This window comes from Hoplias malabaricus, chromosome 9 (genome assembly GCF_029633855.1).
Source record: "Hoplias malabaricus isolate fHopMal1 chromosome 9, fHopMal1.hap1, whole genome shotgun sequence".
Classification (NCBI taxonomy): Eukaryota; Metazoa; Chordata; class Actinopteri; order Characiformes; family Erythrinidae; genus Hoplias; species Hoplias malabaricus.
Genome location: NC_089808.1, coordinates 19,386,759 through 19,412,763, shown reverse-complemented (window position 1 = coordinate 19,412,763; position 26,005 = coordinate 19,386,759). Strand labels below are relative to the sequence as shown.

Here is a 26,005-nt window from a genome sequence, read left to right as displayed (position 1 = left end):
TAAATGTACAATTTAATTCATTCTTATATGCTCAACAGTGTTAGGGAATAAAAATGTACAACAAATTGGTTGATGGTTTTTATTAAACTAAACATTATCACTGCTGGAAAAAAAAAAAAAAAAAAAAAAAAACAGAAAAAAAAAATCAAAAATTTGCCTACATGGTAAACATCATCCTTCACTGTTAGAGTTCTTATTTATGCATGAACAAAGTAGCCTATCTCATTTTACATACATCAATATAAACAAATCCTTAACACAAATTACATCTCTGAGAACAAAATACTATACTTCCCCACTGCATTTCTGTGTCTGTATGTGGTGAATCACTTAAAGATCGGTAGAATTAAAAAGGAACTTCTGGACTTGAACGATAAAACATTATTGAAAAGGCAAAAAGAGCAACAAAAATAAGATTTTCAGGTGGAACAAATATAACATATCTCCCCTTGATTTACCTGTTTGTATGATTTGCAATAAAGGCATAGAGATGTATAGGAAGCTTTGTGGATTATAGAGGTATAGAGGAATGTCAGGACACTCAAGCCATGCAAACTGAGGTGTTTATCACACATTCGATAGTCTTAGTTGTAGCTCAGCTTAAACTGTATTATTTCATACACAGTGATTTATGGATTGTTTAAATTGGGTAAAGAAAGATCCCCCATGTGCTTCCTGACACATCTTTTGCTACTGTAACTCTGAGTTGTAACAATGAAAATAAAATTTGACTACTGGAAAAGGTTGGTGATGCCTCTAAGGGAAAATAATCAACACAATGCAATAAACCACAGCTTATACCACAAGGAATTACATTCAATTAAAACTGAAGAATAGTTTCAGGTCCTACTTGTTAAAATACATCAGCCTTTCCCACACGTGAACTCCACAATTATACTGAAGGTCCTTTATTTGTACTTTTTAAATGTTTTATTTTGGCCAAATTCCACCAGAATAATAGAATGGGCATGTAATGTCATTTATGCATAGCATCCTGGTGGCATTCTCCAAGTTTCATGTGCATTTAATACTCCATATTGAACTCAATGTTTAGTATCATCACTGTAAACCTTGACTAATGGACACTAGAGAAAGAAAAGAAAAAAAAACCTCAATACATTAACTTCCATTACAAGTTAAGGATGTATGTTCCCTTTTTTCTGTAAAGTTACAATTTTTAGATGAGTTTTTAATTCACATAGCAACAGTATATCCAAAAATGACACTACCGGCTTTGTTTCAGACTTGTGGGAAACACTGACTATTGAAGAACAAGTAAATTAAACATGCTGTAGAAGTTGCAGGGGTATTTAAATATTAATTTGACCAAGTTATACTTAAGAAAAAACCATTAAATGGTCCATTAACGGTCACAGTCTTTTGAAGTTCAAGTAGTAGCAAGTACATATATTCCTTAAAGTTCATTTCAAAATGTACCAAACCCTAAAAAATATACCTCCTACAAAAGAATGACCAAATACCATCCTAACTACAGACCAACTCGGCCAGCAGTCGACAGAACTCAGCCGTTACAATTATCTACTGGAAATATCTAATTCCAGGTACCCAGATCAGACTTCAGATTTTGTTTATCCTCAGTAATCAGATTATTAATATTCCCATTTTTCTGACAGAATTACATGTGGATGGATAATTACAGATGACAGCCAAATTAATCACAACCAAAACTACAGCTTATTTATATATAAATATCACAAAAGAAGATGAGAGTAACATTCACTTCTGAGACCTTGAATGAAAGGGCATGGTTTTATCCTCGCTGCACTTTTGTACATTATAGACCTAATATAGCCTCGTGGAATACGTTTTTGAGAACCCTTGAAGAATATGCACTATTCATAAAAAGGCAGATGCTTTTTTCCCCCCATTAGGCATTCAGTATTCAGGCATTCTGCCAATAGCAGAATCTTTGTATTTATTTGGTCACTAACTTCCAAGCTATCGTGCTTCAAAATATGAAATGCAGTTTTTCAAAGTCATTACCTGCTTGCCTAAGTTGAGAGCTCTGAACCAAGATAATGAGAGATAGGCAGAGAGAGAGAGAGAGAGAGAGAGAGATAGGCAGAGAGAGAGAGAGAGAGAGTGTGTATGCATTTGTGTGTGTGTGTGTGTGTGTGTGTGTGTGTGTGTGTTAAACTTGTTCTGTAACCTTCAATAACTCTGGAAGCCACACAAAGTATACAATGTAACGGCAGTGATTGATTTACGGAGAAATACGTTAATTGCATCATCAGCCTATTTCGAGTGAGGTGAGAATAATGTGCACGTAAGCAAAAGAAGATCATTCTTTAATGTGCAAACAAATATTTAAATTCCATATGAATGAATGCACACTGAAGACAGAACAACTGCAGCATAGTAATCTGCAACAGCAGAAAAATATAAGCAATCCAAGATTTGTTTGTACACAGAGTCACTGTAAATAGAAAATGAAGGTAGAGATTAAATGTATTCTTTCCCTTTGATTTTTTTTTTTTTTTTTTTTTTTCAAACACTGTCACAGCGGACTACAGTCTACGAGGCCGTTTCGAGCACTCATGCGGTAAAGAAATAAAAAACCTCTAGGCATGCATTTAGAGGAACAGGCAGTATCAAACTGACGGCAATGCCTACATTACGGCAGGTAATGTTTCATCTATTTGCCCTCGCTCCCTCTCGCTTTCACTTTCTGTTGCTAAACTAGACCACTCCCCAACTTCCCCTTGCCTGGTTGGACTTTTGAGCTCTCCACACCCATTCCCTCGTATTCCACTGGCAGAGGACAGCTCTCTTTGGCATGATGCTGCACACCTACAGGCCTGATAGGACACTACTGTACGGTAAGGAAGGGACGACAGATAGGTAAACGCACCTCTATATGGAAAAAGCAGTGGTAGTGTGGAAGGATATTACTGTTAATCACACACAAGGAGACAGATGAGGCAGTGGGTGAAAAAGCAGTGTTTGTTTTTTTTTCCTCCCCTGCCCTATCCAGATGCATTGATGTAGAGTTGACTCTGCAGGATGTAGTCGATAACCGGTTGACTTAGGTAGTCCACCACATGGCCATCTCCATGCTGGAGAGCCAGTCTGCAGGGAAGAGGGAACAGAGAATTATGGATTGAATGGATTGGTGGGAGTTACAAAAACTGTAACAGCACAAGACTGAACCATATCTGCCAATCGTACTGCAGGGCTTTTATATTGTATACATCAATGGTGAGGACTCCCACAGCTAGAAATGATTCCCTGCCCTCAATTTTAAAGTAAGTTTAAAAATATTAACATTGACAAACCAAAAGACGTTTATGTTTCTTGTTAGTTCTGGGCAGTTGGTCTGTAGCTTTTATGTTGTTTATACCAATATTGAAATTATATTGTAGCGACTGAAATTTAGAAATACATCGTGATATGAATTTTTGCCATATCGTCCAGCCCTACAAGTGTCACTGCTGGATTGACAATAGACAAGCTAGAAACTGCACGGATTAAGGGCTACACTAAAACTGATTTAAACACAACTTTACCAAACTTTTTCCACAAATCTACATAGGTGTGACTAACAGAGTGAACGGTATAGAGCTAATTTAGTGCCAAAACCTTGCAAAAAAACTGAACAAATTGTATAAATGTAGTTAATATAGTATAAATATAAAAATAAAATACATTATATTACAAACCAACTCTGAAAACACCACAAATAAATACAATAAATTCTATAAATCTAATGCATAAATATAATATAAAGTATATATATATATATATATATATATATATATATATATATATATATATATATATATATATATATACACATAAACCATAGCAGTGGTTTTAAAGTCCAGTTGTGGTCCCTCAAAGTAAATATTCGTAATCTTACATTACACACGTGTATAAAACATATATACAGTGTCAGTCAAAAGTTTGGAAACACATTCTCGTGCTCTTAGAAACATTACAAAGGCAAGGGGTTCTACAAATGAACACTTGCTGAGGCCACAGCTGTTCACTGAAAACCGTTCCAGGTGATGACCTCATGAAGCTGATTGAGAGAACGGAGATAGTGTGCAAAACTCCCATCGAAGCAAAAGGTCGCTACCTTGAAGAATCTAAAGTATAAAGCATATTCTGGTTTGTTTAACAGTTTTTTTGCTTAATACATAATTCCATATGTGTTCCTTCATAGTTGTAATGTCTTCCACATTCATTTACAATGTACAAAATAACAAAAAACTAAGAATAAACCATTGAATGGGATGTCCAAACTTTTTTTTTGACTTGTACTGTACATTCACAATATGTGGAAAATGGCCCAAAACAAACAAACAAAAAAAACCTCCCTGAGTGGGCATATCCAAATGTTTGACTGGTAGTGTATATACTGGAAATAAAATGAGGCATAATTCATTTAGTATATGGTACAATTATGTTTCCTAACTAAAAAATACTGAATATGCACTTGATAATAAAACCACAGTGACAGTTTTTCTGAATGTAATGAGTAACAGGAAATGAGTAGGTGTATGTAACATTATTCAGTGAGTGTACACAACTTACAAATAGCGTACTCGGTAGAGCCATCTGTAGTGATTACTAATACATATACTTCAACAATAAAGCTTAGTTTATTAAAGTCAGTCTCCTTTTGATGTGTTTCTTCAGGTACCACAGCAATATTCATCCAATGCAAGATTAAAGTGATTTTACTGTGTACAATATGCCTCACCTGCTTTTAGTCGAGCTGACAACTGACATTGGGTGGTTGAGATCATCTTTTACCACAATGATGTTGTCCTGAAAAAAAAGGAGCAGGTGGGTTAATAAAGGCATGTCTCATCATTCTTTTCCAAACTAACACTCAACAAAAGGCAGGTTTGGATATGCCAACATTTGTAAACACTCTTTACAGTTAGTGAATTCAGTAACTTTATAGCTCAAAAACACTTTGTGTTATATCTATTGAAATATACAGAGTGTATGAAGGGGTGGACAAAGGGACAAACGCACTACATAAAGTGGAAGAAGATATTTGAGTTGCAGCCCTAGTGTTTTGGCTGTTTGAACAGTGTTGCAAACAAGTCATACCTTTCATATGGTTAGAGGAGTGGCTTTACAGGGAAGGAGAGAGTAGGTGATTGTATTTCTTTGGTGGGGTATTTTCAAAAGCTACTGGTTCCTATAAAATTATGTACTCCAGGTTTAAGAAGCACAAACTGCTGACTTGCATGTTCAACATCGAACATCCTGTTTTTATTATCTTCAAAAAAAATAAATGACCAATAGGATGGGACAATTTGCACCAGTCCCACATTAGACTAACTCATGATGACCAAAGACATGTGATGAAACAAAGAATAAAGTTAGAGTTAATAAAAAGAGGTTATTATTTTAAATGTTAACAATTTGAGGTATGGGTGGCACGGTGGCACAGCAGGTAGTGTCGCAGTCACACAGCTCCAGGGACCTGGAGGTTGTGGGTTCGTTTCCCACTCCGGGTGACTGTCTGTGAGGAGTTGGTGTGTTCTCCCCGTGTCCGCATGGGTTTCCTCCGACAGTCCAAAAACACACGTTGGTAGGTGGATTGGTGACTCAAAAAGTGTCCGTAGGTGTGAGTAAGTGTGTGTGTGTGTGTCTGTGTTGCCCTGTGAAGGACTGGCGCCCCCTCCAGGGTGTATTCCTGCCTTGCACCCAATGATTCCAGGTAGGCTCTGGACCCACCGCGACCCTGAACTGGATAAGCGGTTACAGATAATGAATGAATGAATGAATGAATTTGAGGTATTTTTCTTCTTATTTGTCATGCCATGATGTTACTATTTCCTAATGCTGCTGCTGTACATACATCAGATGTGTGAGAACTCTGGGACACATAAGAGAAATCATATAATTATTCATAGAATAAGTCATATAAAAGATTATTAAAGATAACTTTGGATATGGAAGATGGATATGGGGGTATTCATTTATTCATTCATTTTCTGTAACTGCTTATCGAATTCAGGTTCGCAGTGGGTCCGGATCCTACCCGGAATCACTGGGCACAGGGTGGGAACACACTCTGGAGTGGGTGCTAGCCCATCGCAGGGTGACACACACTCACACCTATGGACACTCTTGAGCATCCAATCCACCTACTGAGATGTGTTTTGTGGGACTGCAGGAGGAAACCAGAGCACCTGGAGGAAACCCATGTAGACACGGGGAGAACACATAAAACTCCTCATAGACAGTCACCCGGAGCAGGGTTCACACCCACAAACCCAGAAAGGAACCTGTGGTGCCAGTGTGCCATCCCGATATGGGGATATGCTTTACATAACTAAAATATAAGGAAAATATTCTCAACATTTGGTAGTCAGCTAGGCAAGTTATTTCTTCAATAATAAAAATGCCTTTTATGTTTACATCCTCATATTTTCAGATTATGCAGCATTTAGCAGGAAGTATAAATTTATGTCCTTCAAATTCTATATTATTTATTTTGATCCCTATTATGTTTATGTGCTAAAATGTGTCAGTAGTATATTTTGTTGCTAAAAGTCATGTGGCACTTGTATCATTTTCTGCATATTTTATTAGAATTTCTTTTTGTTTATGTTAATTACAATACTTGTTAAACATATTTTGTAATATCTAAAAATTAAACATATGTAATTTTAAGCAGAATTCAAGTCTATGGAGGAACAGGGATAATTATATTTGCCAAGAGGGTATAGAGGCCTCATAGCACTGGCTACTTTAAACATTCACTGTGATGATGAATAATTCAGAGTCTACATGGAATCAATGGGCGCAAGGCGGGAACCCACCCTAAAGGGACAGTCACACAGACAGTCACCCGGAGGAAACCCACGCAGACACAGGGAGAACACTCCTCACAGACAGTCACCCGGAGGAAACCCATGCAGACACAGGGAGAACACTCCTCACAGACAGTCACCCGGAGGAAACCCACGCAGACACAGGGAGAACACACCACACTCCTCACAGACAGTCACCCGGAGGAAACCCACGCAGACACAGGGAGAACACACAGAACTCCTCACAACCATCAGAACATGACCTCTGTAACTCTATTCAATCCTCATGGAAGTGTTTCAACATCAGGTGAAAGCTTTCCCAGAGGAGTAGGAGCTATTACAGCAGCAAAATAAGAAAAACTGCCTATTCGTGCCCTTTAAAGCATCTAAATAGTTGCGCCCAGAAGGAATCAACCAACAGGAATGAAACTTGGTGGGTAGGTTTGACATTGTGAGACATATGAATGATTCAAGATTCACACTCGGCTGCTCATGTGACATGAGTAAGGACGGGCCCTACTGCTGTACCTGACTGACTATATAAGGTTGCACAGTTTCCATTCTGACTCATGCTGTTGTGTTACTAACATCTTCTGCAAGCGAAGTGTGCCTCAGAGGAGAGTTTGAAAGCGATTCTAGCAGTTGGAAGAGTTCAAGCGGTGTCACACCGTAGAGCTCTGGGAAGTGGGAAAGTCTTATTAATGCATTGTGTGCCAAACCGGTCATGAAGGTATTACCACAGCATGCTGTTGGTTGCAGTGGATAGAAGAAGGCATGCACCAGCTACATGAAAAATCAGAGGAACCTACAATAAACCATAATAAGGGAGAACTGACAGATTCCCGATATACGCAGAGTGACTCGACAGCCATGATTGCAGATATTCAGCGAACAGTGATGCTCCCCATGAGTCGTCCTGTTAGTACCAGCACCCTTGGCACACGCAGATGTTATGCCAGACTCATGGTGCCACTCAGTATGGCACTGGGTCGTATTCAGTGATGAGTCCTACTTTTGTCTTTTGTGGAGACGACCAACGAATTGTCACTGTAGTCAGTTTATTGTGGAATGCTATTGGTGATGCTCCACCCCTAATGCAAAATCTGCAGGAACGTGAGAATTATGAAGCTGCAAGGGAAGGGTTATCAAAAGACACCATTACGAACCTATAGAAATAAATGCAGAGAAGTCTGGCATGTTACGTTAGAAAACACAGCTGCCCGACACCATACTGAGAGACACGACTTCTGTATGTGTAGCTGATGATAAATATTGATCATAGCAATTTACATTTTTAATCAGTTATTGTTCCTGTAACATTTACCTTCTTTCCGAATACCATTACAATCCGACACATCCTTCTGGGTGCAGCTATTTTTTTGACGATGAGTGTATGAATTAGCATGTGTCCACAAACATTTAGCCAAATACACACAAGGGCAATTAACAACTCCAAATAGCGAAAGTGTAGGCATATAACCAAGCTTTTGGTTTGACGGCGGCTGTTACCTTGTGCTTGCGAAGCACAGAGGAGTGATTCATTATTCTTTCCGTGTCAGCACCATCCCGAGGCACCACCACTATCCCAAAATCTCCCACAATCACCTCCATCTGCAAATACACAGTATACAAATCATTTTACATTCTAGACATTCATCTCTGTTATCATACAGCCAGTAATACTTCAAACTGAGCTACCCACAAGGAAAAATGAAGCTTAACACCTGATACAAAGTCTATGTTAAAAAAAATTGCTGATGCCAAACAATGAATCTGTGTAGAGCCATTATTCTTCTGCTGCAGAATGCTGACGAAATAATTAATAGGTATTAAATCCAAGAAGCTCCATACATGATGGTTTGTGCAAACGTATGGGACTTTCCCAGTATCTCTGTAAGTTTGTACAAATGGCATTTCCAGAAAAATTCATAACCTTTGAACACTCAGATGGCACTGTATTAGAAACTCCATCCAATAGGAATGAGCTGGAGTGGTATTTGAAATGAAGCACCAATTATTCACCATCAGAACATTCATTCATTGTCTGAAACAACTCTGGAGCCTACCCAGAATCACTGGGCGCTAGTCAGGAACACACCCTGGAGGGCGCACCAGTCCTTTGCAGGGTAACACACACTCACACATTCAGTCACTTTTGAGTCGTCAATCAATGTGTGTTTTTTTGGACCATGTGAGGAAACCGAAGCACCCGGAGGAAACCCGTGCAGACAGAGGGAGACACCAAACTCCTAACAGACAGTCATCCAGAGCAGGACTTGAACCCACAAACTCCAGGTCCCTGGAGTTGTGCGATTGCGACACTACCTGCTGTGCTACCGTGCCAACATAAATTCCATATATATGTTTCACATACACATATTTACCAAGTACAATCAAGTTCACTGAAAACAAGAAATCTTCTGTCTGTTAAATACAGTAAGTCTTAAAGAGAATTTACACATATTACACATACACAGATTCCTGTTTTTATTGCAATTTACAGAATGTCCCTACATTTTTGTAAATGGGATTTTTTTTATTGATGTAAAGCAATTCGTGAAACTGGCTTATAATTCACTCACTTGCACACTTATATTTAACAAATAGTTCCACAAGTGAAATTATCTGGTGCTTTAAATAAATTTTACATTTAAAATTTAATGTTTTTAAATAAACTTTAAATAAAGTGTTCTTGTCTAAGTGACTTACATCACTCTCGTTCCAAAGGCCAGGGATGCAGAAAGACTCCAGAAGATCACTGCCACAGAGTAGAAGGATACGCAACTCTACAGAGTACAACAAAATAATTCAGCATCATACACACCACATCTGCATTTCTATTATTAACTATATTTGCTTTTGAGCTATTTAATTATTTATAAAATATTAAAATATTTTACTGCCTTATATACGAAGGATATATGGAATTAACCTTATCTTTTTTATTTTAATTTTTTTTTTATGTCTACTCAAACTTCATTTAAAAAGCAATGAAAACATGTTTGTCCATGAAACGGCCTTTAAATAATGTAAAATAATTATACATACATAAATGTGCCCCACCAATTCTTTTTCATACTGAAATTTCATTCATTCACGCATTGTCTGTGACCTTTATACAGTTCAGGGTCGCGGTGGGTCCAGAGCCTACACTGAATCACTGGGCGCAAGGCAGGAACATACACTGGAAGGGACACCAGTCCTTCACAGGGTGACACACACCCACATATTCACTCACAGCTACAGACACTTTTGAGTCGCCAATCCACCAACGTGTGTTGTTGAACAGTGGGAGGAAACCAGAGCACCCAAGGGAAACCCACGCGGACACTGGGAGAACACACCAAACTCTTCACAGACAGTCACCTGGAGCGAGACTTGAACCCACAACCCCAGGATCCTGGAACTGTGTTGGTAGGTGGATTGGCGTTTCGAAACTGTCCATAAGTGTGAGTGTGGGAATGTATGTGTGAGTGTGTGTCGCCCTGTGAAAGACTGTTTTCACACCTTGCGCCCAGTGATTCTGGGTAGGCTCCGGACCGACAGCGACCCTGAACTGGATAAGCGGTTACAGATAATAAATGAATGAACCAAAATATCACTTAACATAGGGCTCTAAACTAAGGACTTACTCAAAGCATGAAAAATCAACAATAGAAAAACTAACATTGAAGAATTGGACATTTATGCAAACAAAGTAATATAATTATATGCCAAATAGAAAGACTGGAGACACTTCAATTTGTTTTCCTCTGATCTGAAGTGTTTTGGATGAGCACTATGACACTATGTCTACTAATGACTCAACATAATACCATGCATTCATGTAGAAACCAACCATGTAGAAACTCAAGACAGGTTCCAGTAAATCCAATCCACTCACCGATTTCCTCGTAGCGCATTGCTGTCCCGAGGTTGGCATTTTCATCTGTTCAAACAAAAAAGGACTTAGTCACAGAGATGACTGATTTTTTGGAAATCACCCCATGTAAAATGTATGTGCTGCTCCATTATCCTTCTGAATAATACAGAATCTGTGTAGAGAAAAATGTGTGTAGGTTTGTAGCTCCAACAGGACCTCACATCTCTAGAATTACAATTTTAATGAAACAGCATAAAGTGCTAAAGGTGTCTTAAAGGAACTATTTGAAAAAATGTGTGGATGCTTGGGCGAATATTGTTTTGAATTTACCACAGTTAGCTCCAACTTTGCAATCTGTTTAGCTGAGAGACATACCAGGAGTGCCAATATTGCATGATAATGGCACTCTGAACGATGTTCTTAGGTATTACTCTGCAATATACACACAACCTAGCAAAAATACTTACAAGGCAAGAGTGGTATGCCTTTTCCAACAACGTGGAACTGGAACTGGTTCGTGTGGTTCAGAACTGGTTCCTGTTCACACACCTAGTTTTAAAAGGTTCAGTACATTTCCATGAACATTAAAAGGTTCTGGAACCCAAAGAATTTGTTCCCATTTGGAGAATAATATGCATTTCAGCATGAATCGTGACGAAGTCTATCAGTATGTCGGGCTAAAGAAGCTCAAGAAAGAACACAGAGACTAAACAGTTACAGTGCAGTGGACCTGTTTTCCACTTTCTGATTTGAAAACAAAAGAAGATCTCAAGGAAATAATAATAAAAAAACTCCATTTGTTTTCTGTGTGTGGTCAGTGCCATTTTTCTGTTTATTTTGTATTATTGTTTGTTTGTATAATTTTCTCCACAGCTCTTGTTCACAAGCTCAGCAGAACTGCTCTAGAGCCATACTCCAAAATACTCACTTTGAACTTAGACAAAAATCTGCATCATTTACACGTGTATCACTCTGATCTAAACCCTGTAAACAGTGGATTAACCATGACTATATCCTGACTATATCCATTTATCTATGTCTCTGGCGGTGTTCAGTTTAAAACAGAAAAAACGATGACTCCACTTTAGTGCCCAACTGATACAAAGGCAGACAGGTTCACTTGAACGGTTCATCAAGGTCCTGAATGGAACGGACCAAGGTTTGGTCGGAAAGGGTTATAAGGAATGTGTAAAAGAATGGAACTATAATATAATCATATTTTTTTTTTCTCCTCTTCATCTGAAAACTTGACAATAAATGGAATTTATTGGAACTGTTGTATAATTTCAATACTACACTCAAGGTTTGTACTATAATGTTGGTGTAGTGACCTACGACTGCAGCACACCTGTGCCAATATTTCACATTACAGCACCCCATCTTGTGTTTTATTGCTTAACTCTGTTGCCAGTTGGCATTATCTATATAAACCTGAGGACTGTGTTAAAAGATACAGTGCTGCACTATAGAATACCACATAACATGACTAAAAATATCAAACTGGGATAAGCAATGCAACTTAAATTTCAATTCTGTGTACTTCAAAATATCTTGGACCATCTCCATGGTCCCAAAATAACAAACAACAAACTAGCATTTTCAAATTTATTTAAAACAAGGGTTTAAGAGGTTTTTTATGACTCTGCTAACCAGTTTGCTATTGATACATACCAACAAAAGTGAAGCGCTCCACATGTGGGCGAACGCAGCAGATTTTGCCCAGACCTTCACTCACCTTGCCCCAGAGCTTAACTATATAAGAAGACACAGAAGGAGAAACACAAATTAATTAAGTGTGTCACATTTATCACACAGCTATAATCAAATTGACCATGGAGTGAAGTGTTTAGGAAGTTGCTTACTGGCTGTGGGTTTGTTAGTTGTGTTGTTGTTCTGATAGATTGGAGGAGTGGTGTTCTGAGGCTGACCAATCACAGGAGTTGTGGAGGGAGTGTTCACATTGGACAGAATGCACCCTGTAACTCTCTGAGGAAAAACAGCACACTACTAAATTCAGTTTCAAATTGGAGCAAGTGGTTAGTTGTTAGACTGGAGAAAAATAATCACACAATTTTCTGATGCTGTGAAATACTGCAATTGTTTTACAATATTGAAAATTAGTCATAGGATAAATAATAATGATGAAATGATTATTTCTTTCTTAAAATGACTTTGCATATAATGAGAATGACTTAGCATATCATTATAATTACTCTGCATAAAATATTGATATAGTATTTCACAATGATAACTAAGCATATTATAATAACAACTTAGCATTTCACAATAATGACTTAGCATATTTAAAAACTTTAACATATTTTACCACCTCATAATAATGGTTAATTATTTCACAATAATGAGAAAGGATAGGATTTCATAATAGTGAAATATTAAATAATAATTAATTACATAGAAAGGAATCATTAAGAGGTCTGACGTTATTATTATCAGATGAGATTGAGAACAAGGGCATTCTTAAAGTGATCATATGATCTGCACAGTGCTAAGTGATGGAGGGAAAAGCTTAATTCGTTAGCCACGTTAGCATTCTAAAGAAGCTAGCACATGGTGGTTTGACTGCACATTAAGTAAGATCAAATTGTTTATACAATGTTTATATATTACTTTTAAAATTAGATATGAGTGGAGAATGAATTGCCTCAGACCTTCATGAGATCTCGGTGATGTTCCAGCACACTGCAGGTGGTCTGCCAAGTGTCCTGATAACACTCCCATGGGTCCACTCTGCAAAAGCAAATACCATATGAAAACTCTTTGCTTACAAAATATGCTGTTTTCTTCAACAATGTTTACTGTTGCTTTATATACACCAGTATTACAATATGTGTAGGCTTATTTTAAAGTAATCATATGTCGTGTACTGTCTGTCTGTTACCTGATCCAGTCAGAAGACTGCACTGCCAACTGACACATGGTCAGGCGATGTCTGCTAGGGACAAGACCCTGACAAAACACAGGGATAGAACATATGATTCTTCAGTATTCCAACAAACACTTTTGTTCAAAATGTCATTGTGTTGAACGGTTTTAACATCTTTTGGTACAACATTCAGTATAATCTTAATTATATTCCATCGGTATAGCCACCATCATTTTCAGCAGTACATTTCTAGTTCATTACCACTACTAAGGTGCTATTTCCATTTCATTTGCATTTAACTCTTTGCATAATTTGCATATTACCCTACATAAAAAGATCTAGAGAAGCTCAGTGCCTTTATGATTTAATAGAAACTGCATTTTTGAAATATATATTATTCATGTTACTAAGAGAAACTAGGCCAAGCATTTCATTAATTCCAAAATTAATTCCAAATGGGACCCAAGAGAGCTGGCTTATTACCAGGACTAGTTTACACACACGCCAGATCAAACAGCTATAGTTAAGCTTAGCTAAAATACAATAATGTTTTAAGCTGTATTCCAAATTTCAGTTTTAGTCCTCAAACATAAAGCAGAAGAGAGGGGAAAAAAAAGACTCACTGGTTTTCCATAGGAGTCATGTACAGGAGAGATGATCCCACCAATAACAATGAATCGTCCTGTTTTTTGCAGATATTCTCTGGCTTTTTCTGCAAATCAGATACAGCAAAATGATTGTTATGGCTAACAAAAAGCACATTGTTTGGTTCATTGTGCAGCTCTACTGACATAATTTACTTGGAAAATGTGTAAAGCAAAGGTTGAGCAACAAAAATCTGATTAAAAATATTTCCACTGTTGTTCATCCTGAACATGTCTGGTGTTCCAAGATTCCAAACAATTGTTCCAGTCTAATATTTTCAGGTATAAGTTCAGGTTCAAGTAAATGTTATTGATAGTTCAACAATATACAGTGTACAGCACACAGTGAAATGAAACAACATTCCTCCAGATCAGATAACGCGCTACGTTAAACAACACTCTTTCATAATCTGAAGCGAATACATTAGCGCCAAACTCATGTTAAAGCTAATCACCATACAAAACTTCCATATGGCATGCTAATAATATTTCATTCAATACATCCAGTTGTCTTGTAACATTACAATCTCCACCAACAATAATAAAGAAAAGATGTACCACTGAAGAAATAATCTCAATCACATTAGCTAGTGGAGCAAAAACACTAGGCAGCCTCCTTTTGAGGATATGCCCCAAAGGGGCCGGCAATAATTCATAGGTTGCTTACCACACACATACACATACACATACACATACACATACACACATACACACATACACACATACACACATACACACATACACACATACACATACACATACACATACACATACACATACACATACACATACACATACACATACACATACACATACACATACACATACACATACACACACACACACACACACACACACACACACACACACACACACACACACACTTTTTTTTACATAGACTTCCATTGAAAGTTAAGGAGGTATTTCCTTCTCTGGTAAAATTACTATTTTGGGAGATACATGTTTTTTAACTGGACAGTTTGATATACAATTGCTTAAATTTCAATGCATGTTTATCTTTTTTTACATATTAAAGTTTTTAGCTGAACTAAATTGCAAATAATAAGCTGATAAACGTAAAACATAAAATGTTCTTTTGTTAGTATACATTTTGTAAATCAGGATGCTTAGCTTTCCAAGTTAAAAAAAACTAACTTTTCTAACTTTATTTTTTCTTATTTGCTTTTATATTAAAACAATATAAAATACTTAAAAATTTATTTTCTATGTTATATTTACATTTATGGCATGTAGTTGATGCTTTTATCCAAAGCAACTTATAAGGTGTTTTCAGAAACACTTGAATGACTGGGCAGAACTAGACTGAGGTAGTAATAACTTAATTCTCTCTGTACAATGACTGTAGGAGACACATAATCAAATCATGTGCATTGTCTGTGATTAGGTCTAAAGATTATTTTATGCTACAAAACTGGCAAGTCATTTTGACATTTTGTAATTGGCCGTGATATTACAGTGTTGGTCTGAAACATTAATATTATCTACAGTGTAGATTTATTTATTAAGTTTTATTGCTTTTTGAGTTGTTTACACTAAAAGAAACATAAATTTGGTGCATTCCATGCCTGAACCAAACTTTGAACTCATAACCATGTGGAATTGTTGCGGAAAAAATGTTTTCATGATCTTTTGATAGCTTTAAAGGTGTTTAACCATGTTTTGGCGAAAGGCACCTGGATTAATCACATTCTGAATTTACTTGCCTGTGATAACAATGTTTCTTTTTTTATTCTAATAACTAAGGCTTGTGTGTTTCATATTGCTAACCCAGTGGCAATAACAAAATTCCTCTGAGGAAAGCTTGACTGGTAATACTGACAATGCCATTTTTAACCATTTAACATTCATGATCTTAAATCTTAATCTAAAACATCAGCAACTCGTCAACAAATGGAATTTAATGTTAATTAATGTTAAAAACTTATTACAGTGGACCAATTTGGCTACAGAATGAATGGAACGAATGGTGGACGAATGCAGAACGAATGGTGGAACTATCCCACAGTGGAAAATTAGTCACACCTGTTTTGGATGAACCATATTTTGTCTGTAATATATAGGTGTACAAATACATTTTATAGTGTTTTTGTGTAACATATGGTTGTAATTCAACTTTCTCTTGCTCTGTTGTCATTTTATAGTACTTAAAAATAACAATTCATTCATTCATTGTCTGTAATTTCAGGGTCATGGGTCTTGATGGGATGGAACTCATAATAAATGCAGTGAATATGAATAAATACTCCACGCTTGTCATTTTCAAACTACTTCATAAATTTTAAAGTGTTTTACACTATATATACACACATATACTAATATATATATATATATATTTATATTATTTTATTTATTTATTTATTTTCTAATTTTCAAACAGTTTGAAGGACAAAACACATGAGATACATGTTTTTAATTGGACAGTGACATTTTATATATATATATAAACATTTTGAAGATATGTACTCTCTTCCTGTGGGCTCCCTGGGCTCTCTCTCTCTCTCTCTCTCTCTCTCTCTCTCTCTCTCTCTCTCTCTCTCTCTCTCTCTCTCTCTCTCTCTCTCTCTCTCTCTCTCTCTCTCTCTCTCTCTCTCTCTCTCTCTCTCTCTCTCTCTCTCTCTCTCTCTCTCTCTCTCTCTCTCTCTCTCTCTCTCTCTCTCTCTCTCTCTCTCTCAACAACTATTTGACAGAGCTAAATGAGTATGTTTTTCACAAAAGAGGAGCATTTGATTTTGTGCGCTGCCCTTGTAAAGTTTCTATGGTGTCATTCTGAGCAAGCTGAGAAAGGAAGAAAGAAAGAGAGGACAGGAAGGTGAGCAGGCAACAGAAACGGGATCTTCTCCTGAGAAAATGAAGAGCTTGTTTGAAGTGATTTTAAAAAGATCAGATTATTTACAAGGCATCTTGTGGAAATGGCACTTACTCTGGAAAAGAACTTCAGCAGTGGGACCATAAGGAAATACAGAGAAGTGATGCACAGAGAGATTGGAAAAATATCATGAATGAAACAACAGCTTATTCTTAATGACTAGTTTTAACAGAAGTTCAGTTTGTAAAAAAAAATGTATTTTATAAAACTTATAACTTATTTTTTAAATATTTACTGATATTTTTCCCTCAAAAGTAATTTAACATTTCTTCAGAAAATAAGGACATTAGATGGCTTTAGACTAAATGGAAAATTTCATTGAGGATTTGCATATAGGCATTAGAAAATTAGTGATGTCCTAATACTGGGCGAGTATCTTTGGACGTCAAAACCTACTCCAACTCCACCTAAAAATGAATAAATAAATTGAATAGAACATTAATTCATTCATTATCTGTAACCGCTTATCCAATTCAGGGTCGCGGTGGGTCCAGAGCCTACCTGGAATTATTGGGCGCAAGGCGGGAATACACTCTGGAAGGGGCGCCAGTCCTTCACAGGCAGCACAGACACACACACACACATTCACTCACACACTCACACCTACGGCCACTTTGAGTCGCCAATCCACCTACCAACATGTGTTTTTGGACTGTGGGAGGAAACCGGAGCACCCGGAGGAAACCCACACAGACACGGGGAGAACACACCAACTCCTCACAGAAATTTGCATTTCCAGCAGTTACCAAACATGGGCCATAAGAGAACCTCAGATGTGGGCCACACTTGGGCACACATGTTGCTATAATGGTATAAAGGGGATCTTGGGCTCCTCTGCAGGTATTCCCAAGCATCTAAATAATTATTTATATAATTACTAATTATAGAGGGTGTCTTTAAAATCTGAACAGTCTGTAGTGAATCCCTTAGATTTTTTGGCTTGCTTAAGATTCCTTATACACATAGCTCAGTGTTGAATTCTTATAATCAGCTACATATCTATCCTACCTCTATTCAAATCACAGAGCAATAGAGAAGGAAAATAGGTCAGAGAGATGTGGATGTGTCCCCCCCCCCTCTTTAGAAAAATCACAGTGAAAAGCAAGCTGAGAAGTGTGGTGTAGTCCCACTGATCTGGTGTACTGACATTCCCACTGCAACTAAGTTTCTCATGTTTGAAACATGGCTCTAAAGGAGATGGGGGGAAAAAAAGGTTTCCAGCCTCCCCATGAAACCCATGAAAAAAAGACCAATTCGAACAGCCCTCCCTGTACGCAACCTTTAAAGTTGCAATGACTGAAGCCATGAGTTTATATGTATTGGTAAAGTATCATTTCCTACTGCTGGGAAGTTGTTCCCAGAGTCAGCTCAGACTGAGAGGAGCTTAAACATAGATTACGGCTAATATTGATTTTCCTGACAGTGTTTTGTCTATAAATACATTAGCCACAGCTGAGGTATTTGTTACTTTTTTTTGTTTCTATATGCTCCAGCAAACCTTTAAAAATGCAGCCTTCTATTTCCAGTATTTGATTTGATTAGATTTTTTGGTAATTTTTAAAAAAAAAACCTGACAATTGTCCCAGCAAATACAATCATAATAATCAAGGCTTAGCTCATGATTCTCTCTTGACTGAAGTTAAATCAATACTTGCAGCATCATATTTGGATCACCAGAGACATTTAAATGTAGAGTAATTTGTCATAACCTAGCTTGAAATAGGAAAACATGTGCAGGCCCTCATTAATGCTAACATTTGCTGTCAAACATTGGCAACAATTTTCACGTACACTGTATGTCCTGGAGTTTGTAGAGACCATTTATAATTAGTGAATTCTGACACTTTAATGTATACATACACACACAGCTTGTGTGATCTCCACAGAAAACCACAAAATGAAAAGAGCAGCTGCACTACAGCCTGGGGTATACCATTTAATAACTTTGGGATGAGCAGGTGTGGCTTTTTTCAAAACTATTCATCCAACATCAACACCCAGCTTTACTAATGCTCTTGGGGCTGAAAGGAATCCAATAGTCACAGAACATCTTCCAGTGACCATTGTGGACTCATGCACACATAGCTTGTTTAATCTCTATAGAAAAGTACAAAATGGAAAGGGACACTCTGAGCCACGTTCAATGCCAAGTTTTTAACCAGAGGAGTATGAAGCCCCTTACGGTAGATGGGGAGCAATAGAGCATTTAATATCAGGATGGAGTGGCTTTTTGTAAACTATCCATCCAACATCAGCACCTGACATCACTCAATCTCTTGGGGATAAATGCCATGAAATATTTCAGCATTTAATACTAAGATATTCAAGCATCTAATGCTAAGAATTACCAGAACTGTAGACAGTCACTATCATTTCAGACAAAACAGTGGACGGGTAGGTGTCTACAAAGTTTTGAAATAAAAGACCCAACCACAACAGACATTCATTCATCTTCTGTAACTGCTTCATCCTGTTCAGTGTCACAGTGCGTGCTGAGCTTAACCAGAGTCACTGGACACAAGGCAGGAATGTGCCCTGTCCTTACTTGATCACTTATAGAGGTTGAAATTTCATACATGGATGCTATGATGCATAAACATTTCATACACTGATGCATACTGAAATGCTTCAATACCAGTGAGCACTGTATATAGAAAATTTAGCAATGTGCTGGTGAGACAATCACTGCAACGTCTTAAATATTTATTCTAGCAACAGTTTTTCTAGCCATGTCACATCTTCACTCACTTCTTTCACATGCATGGCCTCTGTTTTTTCTGTTATCTGAGCAATTTAACAGGGCAACAAACTTACACCTATGGACAATTGTAAGTGGACAATCCACCTACCAATGTGTGTTTTTGGACCATGGGAGGAAACCGGAGCACCTGGAAGAAACCCACGGAGACAGAGAGAGAACACACCAAACTCCTCACAGAGAGTTACCCGGATGAAACCCACACAGACACAGGGAGAACACACCACACTCCTCACAGACAGTCACCCGGAGGAAAACCACACAGACACAGGGAGAACACACCACACTCCTCACAGTCACCAAGAGGAAACCCACGCAGACACAGGGAGAACACACCAAACTCCTCACAGACAGTCACCCGGAGTGGGGCACTCTCTATACATAATGAATGAAATATGAATATATAAAGATTTAAATTCTAATGATCTAAGATCTAAATTCAATGCTGTTAAACATTGCAAAATCATTTAACTCTCTTACATCAACTGAAGACATTTCCATTTTTACCAAGTTTTGACTGACCTCTTCATGAATATTCCACTCATCTGACTACTCATCAGGAGATCAAGGAGATCGCAACACAATGTACACCTTCCAGCAGTCTTCCTCATGCTACACGCTTGGTACAATTACACTTTCTCACCAGACAAGTCTCTAAAGATGCATTCACATTTATATTGTTTGGTCCAGACCTTCTCATTTTTCAGTTTGGTCCAAACCAAAAGTAGTAGATGTGAAAGATGCCTTGGACCACGGTCCAGAAAAAAGGACCGAAATTTTGTCAGACTAAAAGGTGGTCTCTGTCCTGTTTAAACTGAAAAGGTTAACAAGTCAAGTTAGTTTGCAGTAGTGACTGACCGATATATCGGCTGGCCGATTAACCGGCCAATTTTTGCCATTTTTTATATAATAGGAATCGGCCAATATATTAGCGCAAGAGGCCGATATTTACACAATGCACACAGGCAATGCTGTGGGCAGCTCCGTCATTCTGGCTGTTAGAGCGCCCCGCCCATTTTGCCATCTTACAGGCAGACATACACGAGTACAAGCCTCCAACCTGTAGCTGCATGCCGTCTCATCAGAGAAAATGGTATGAATTATTTTCTCTTCTTCAGCTCTCACTATTTGTTACTGGCTGCTCCTTGTAACATACACTCAATAATCTGCATCATAAACGACTGAGTTGATAGTTGTAACACTAGAAACCCAGCATTATTTAGACTTTTATTTCGCTCATTGGTCGGCAGCACCTATAAAAAAAAATCACTCATTGTTATATCCGTCAGTATATCTCAAGTACTACAGGTCCAAAGTCGACAGTCAGTATACCAAATTAAAGCTTAAAGTCACTGATTTTCATTGATTAAAATTATTTTATATATAATCTCACTCGATAAATACGTTTTTTTGCTGTCATTGGAAATTGTTATGAAAAAATATTAGTGACAGTACAGATTTTCAGATTTTTCACGGCACCATATTTGACTCAATGTGTACATATCATACACCAATCGAACGGTCAGAATCTCAGGATCACAAGGACATAAGCCATTATAAATGTAAAATGTAGGACTAAGAAATGAATGCCAAAAAATTAAGATATTCCAAACTTCAGGTTTCTTCCTCATCAATGACAAAACCGCTGCTTCTCAAAGCCTACAAGCGGCTCACACACAAAGTTAGCATCGCTTACCTTAGGCTGTCCCCTTCAAAGCGACACTAAATCTGAGTCTCTCCGTCAAACCGTTCGTGAGTAATCCTCATGTTTGTGTCAAGAGTAATAGCCGAAAAAAAAAATAATACAGAAAATAGTACACATTTTAAAAAAAATAATTAAAATATGATCCCTGTGGAGCACCGCCATGTCACACCTACTGCTGTGTAGCTTAGGCTCTCTCTGTAAACCAATCAGGGGCAGAGTTATGGCAATGTGCACCAAAGGAGGAGGGACAAACACGCAGCAGAGCGCATATGTTTTCAGCACCTAACAGACCCAGACACAGCGAGAGAGACTCAAATGGTTTTATTTGGCAGCCACAAGTGCCACAAACAATAATCAAGTCAATAAACATGTTTCAAAGCTTAGATGTCTTTTATTAGTTACATTTCCCCCACTGAGGACATTTAAATGCAGCGGGGGTGTGGGGGAGGTTGCCTTGCTCTACAGCCAATCAGAGTGCAGCTCTTGCCTTTTCACACGTCAGTAATTTAAAGGAACACTGTACTCAGTCAGAAACAAGTGTGAAAATCAGAAATAAACTCAGTACATCAGAATAAAACACACCATACCTAATGATTTTTACTGTTTGGTGAGGTGTAAATGGCCACTTGGTGAGGGACAGTAGACTAGTTTCTCATAGAAAGTAAAGAAAAACACTGTTATATGTTGACATTAGGTCTAGACAAGATGTATACACTGTATTTTTGCAGTAAAAGTAATAATTTTCCTTATGGAGAGCTTGGGGTCTAAAGAGACACTTGGAGAGGCCATCTGTCCACTGCCTACTCCAGCATGAATAACTTCAAATCAGTTGGAGGTATCAACTCCAAAATTTACCTGATGAAAGTAGACCCCTGGAGAGACAATTTTAAAAAGAAAAAAAGGAATGGGACTCGTGAGCTCTTCAGTTTATAGTCACTACATTTTTTTTTTCAAAAATAAAAGAAGTGCCTACATTTTTGTATGGTTTTCATAAGCTTTTGACTACTTCATATATATTTCAGGACCTCTAAATGGTTTCTTTTACAAATTTGAAGGGTTTTCTGTAAAAAAAAAAAAAAAATCATGATAATGTCTCTAGTTTATTCACTGCCTGAGGAATGGGAATATCGGCCATCAAAAAACCCATATCGGTCCATCACCAGTTTCCAGTGTGAGAATACTTCTTTTTTTGATGTTTTGGACTTTTAGACCAATTACAGGAAGTTGAGACAAGCTATCAATACCAGTAAACAATATTATCAGGTTATTTTCTTCAGCACTTTGCTCTTCTAGATAAAGGAATAGTTTTACCTGTGTAAGGGGGGTAATGTTATTTTATTACAGGATGTCTAATGGTTCTGACTGATTCACACAATCTAAAAAAAAAAAGAAGATTTTTCATGGTTTTTAGTAAAGGAGATGGTTCTACTTAGAACCACTAGCTCTGTACAGAACACAAGGTTCTAACTACAACTATCACATTAACTGAATAACCTGCATTTTTTAGAGCTTACAGGATAAGAAATCTCAGTATAAATGAAAGAGATGGATGTGACCAGATGATTTACTCAATGTCTTCCCTCCAAAAAAGAGAAAACACCTTAAAACCTTTCATTTAACTGTAAATTCATTACCATAACCAATATGATGCTGCCTTAAAGGAACACTACGTAATATGTTTACCTTAAAATTACACCTTTAAAATCATTGTGATGCTCCGCGGACCTGCAATATGGCGAACAGAGCCTCTGTCTTTGCTACTGTGGGCTCAGAACTGCAGAAACATCACTCTGCAATCCCTCCCTCCCACTTCCTATTTCAGTACAGTTCTATAAATAAGATTTATACTAGGGGGAGCCCCAGGAGCAAAAATCCCAAATCTTACCTAGTGTTCCTTTACATGAAATCGGAAAAGATAAATAATAAATACTGCATCATTATTAAAAGAGTACTCAGTAGTATAGAAAGTACAGTGCACTCAGATGTGGTTTGGAAAACAGCATTAATCAGCCAGTGCAGGTTCAAGCATTTAAGTAAGAACTGAAAATGTGAATAAGGAGATGGTAATAAACAATTGAATTGTAAAAATGGTAAACAATGTATGCATTGTTTGCAGCTGGTGCTTGAAGTGAAAGTTGGTGCTGTTTTGTAGCAGTGCCTTAATATTAGCAATACAGTGGCAATAAAATAAATGTTCATTTAATTTTCTTTCTGGCTATGACCAACGTCAGGCGCATGCCCCTATACCAACCAATCAATATCAAGTATGAAGAGATGCAGCACATATAGGTGATGACTGTACATAGATATATCATGCAACCCCCCACCCACAGCCAAATCACTGAAAATTGAGTTTTTTTCAAAAACAATCTTGAAAATGATGTTATGAAAATGAATGTTTTCAAAAACGCTGACCTCACAGAGCATGCCTTTCTCTGGCTGAAATCCAAAAAGCTCCTCACACCCTATATAGGGAATTACGGGAATTTAGATAGCACTAGATCTTAAATTTCCACACATGAATAAACATAAATTATGTTCATTCATTCATTATCTGTAATCGCTTTTCCAGTTCAGGGTGCATTAGAAATATATTATACATTATTAAGATCTAGATTCAGTACTTTCATGACTTACCTAGCGTACTACATAGGTAGTATGGAGTGATTTGTGATTAAACCTGTGTTTCTCTCATGCTCTGTGGTGTTTTGATGTCTCTCTTAAAGAGGTACAATGCCCCCCTACTGGATTGGCATGATAACCTAAACCTAAACTTACAGGACCAAGGGTATACAATGAACAAAACACAAACTTTGCTTCAGACCTTGGTCTAGACCTTCAGGTGCTACAACATGTTGTAAGCGCTAATCCAGTATTCAGGGTCACAGTGGGTCCAAAGCTAACCTGGAATCATTGGGGACGCACACACACACACACACACACACACACACACACACACACACACCTATAGACACTTTTGAGTCACCAATAAACCTACCGGCATGTATTTTTGGACCGTGGGAGGAAACTGGATCATCCAAAAGAAACCCACACGGACACGGGGAGAACACATCAAACACCTTACTGATGTCTGATGTGGAATTTGCTCATATAAGGATCCATTATACATAATTACATGTATGAATAAGGGCTAGATGTTGCTAGTACAAACACACACACACACATACAAACATATATAGACCACTGGGTACTATGGTGTGTTACCACACTTCTGCCAGAAATGAGCATCTTAATGTTTGCGGAATGAATCTCTGTCATGAGTGGACGTCACACCGCCCTGACTGACGCAAGAGTACCTCTGTAAACACTTCCAATAACAAACATGATATGATTTAGAGAAAGGGCTAGTGATATACGTATTTATACGTATTTCTTTAGGAAAAACCTTAGCAAAAATCAACTACGTACATAATGTACGGAATGGTACACCCTGGCAACTGACGTTTCGTTGTTTACGAAAATGTGTAAACAAATGAAGCCTGTACAAAGTCAGTTACTGAGAATATGCCGAAGGGCTAAACGTTATTTAGACGTTGCTACTATTTAAATTCGCTTTATGAGCCTACGTCTGCCCCACCTGCACCTGACTAACTCTGCTCTCTGACATGATGTAGCATCAGTTACCGACCGTCGCCCATTTTAGCATCTCGCTCCGGACCGTTATTACTCGTTAGATTGTTTACAAACACGCTAGCGACAGTTGGTTTATTTACTGAGACGATAATGATGTGAAATATAAAAACGCACACAAAACGTCTACAAACGCTATAAATTAGTTAGTAATCATATACAGGCAAAGAAACCCGTCGGCTCCTCGGGGCTCGAGGCTGAAACAGAAAAAAACGCTTACCAAACATATGAATGTGTCCCTTTGTGATGGGGTTAAAACTTCCACACGAGAGCAAAATGACGTGCGTTTTGGTTGTTTCTGTCATTTTAGCGGTGCCCTCAGGGATTCTCTTCAGCTGCTGATCCCCAGGCCTTTTGTTTGGCTCCTGTCAGGAAAGGAAAGGAAAAGGCGAGGTTCACTCAGCTGCTGCGGCACCAACCCTCCGTCTCTGAGCCAGGGACAGCATCACTTTTAAAGGCGCAGAGTGACTTTAAAAGGAACCGAGGGAAAGGAGTTGGAGGAGAGAATTGAATTCATCAGTACAATCATAGTTTCACAACATAGCAGTGCAAAATCATTTTATTTCAAACTTCAAAGAATGGGGTGCACTTGTGTTCCTTTGATGGTTTGCGGTTTAGGCCCATATACATCCTTCATTTTATTGAAAACAAGATGAGGTGCTAGCCTATTTCAGAGTTCTAAGTAGGTTCCTAAATGTCTTGGACATAAAATAAATAAATAAATGAAATACTTTTCAGATGTTTTGCAAATGTTCTGTCATTCACACTGAATTGATCTGAGCCTGTTTATTTCAGAAAAAAAAATCACAATAGT

General features: G+C 37.7%; 1 protein-coding gene across 1 annotated transcript; it reads right to left on the bottom strand.

Moving 5' to 3' along the window:
* Window positions 1-74: 74 nt before the first annotated feature.
* On the bottom strand, window positions 75-25,610 carry nmnat2 (nicotinamide nucleotide adenylyltransferase 2). Its single transcript, XM_066681242.1, has 11 exons — window positions 25,412-25,610; window positions 14,170-14,258; window positions 13,562-13,629; window positions 13,332-13,410; window positions 12,525-12,648; window positions 12,334-12,414; window positions 10,684-10,728; window positions 9,510-9,586; window positions 8,310-8,411; window positions 4,727-4,794; window positions 75-3,090 (listed from the first exon to the last, which is right to left on the bottom strand). Exons 1-11 carry the CDS (start codon window positions 25,494-25,496, stop codon window positions 2,988-2,990), a joined length of 921 nt encoding a protein of 306 aa, XP_066537339.1. The 5' UTR covers window positions 25,497-25,610; the 3' UTR covers window positions 75-2,987.
* Between the last annotated feature and the right edge of the window lie 395 nt (window positions 25,611-26,005).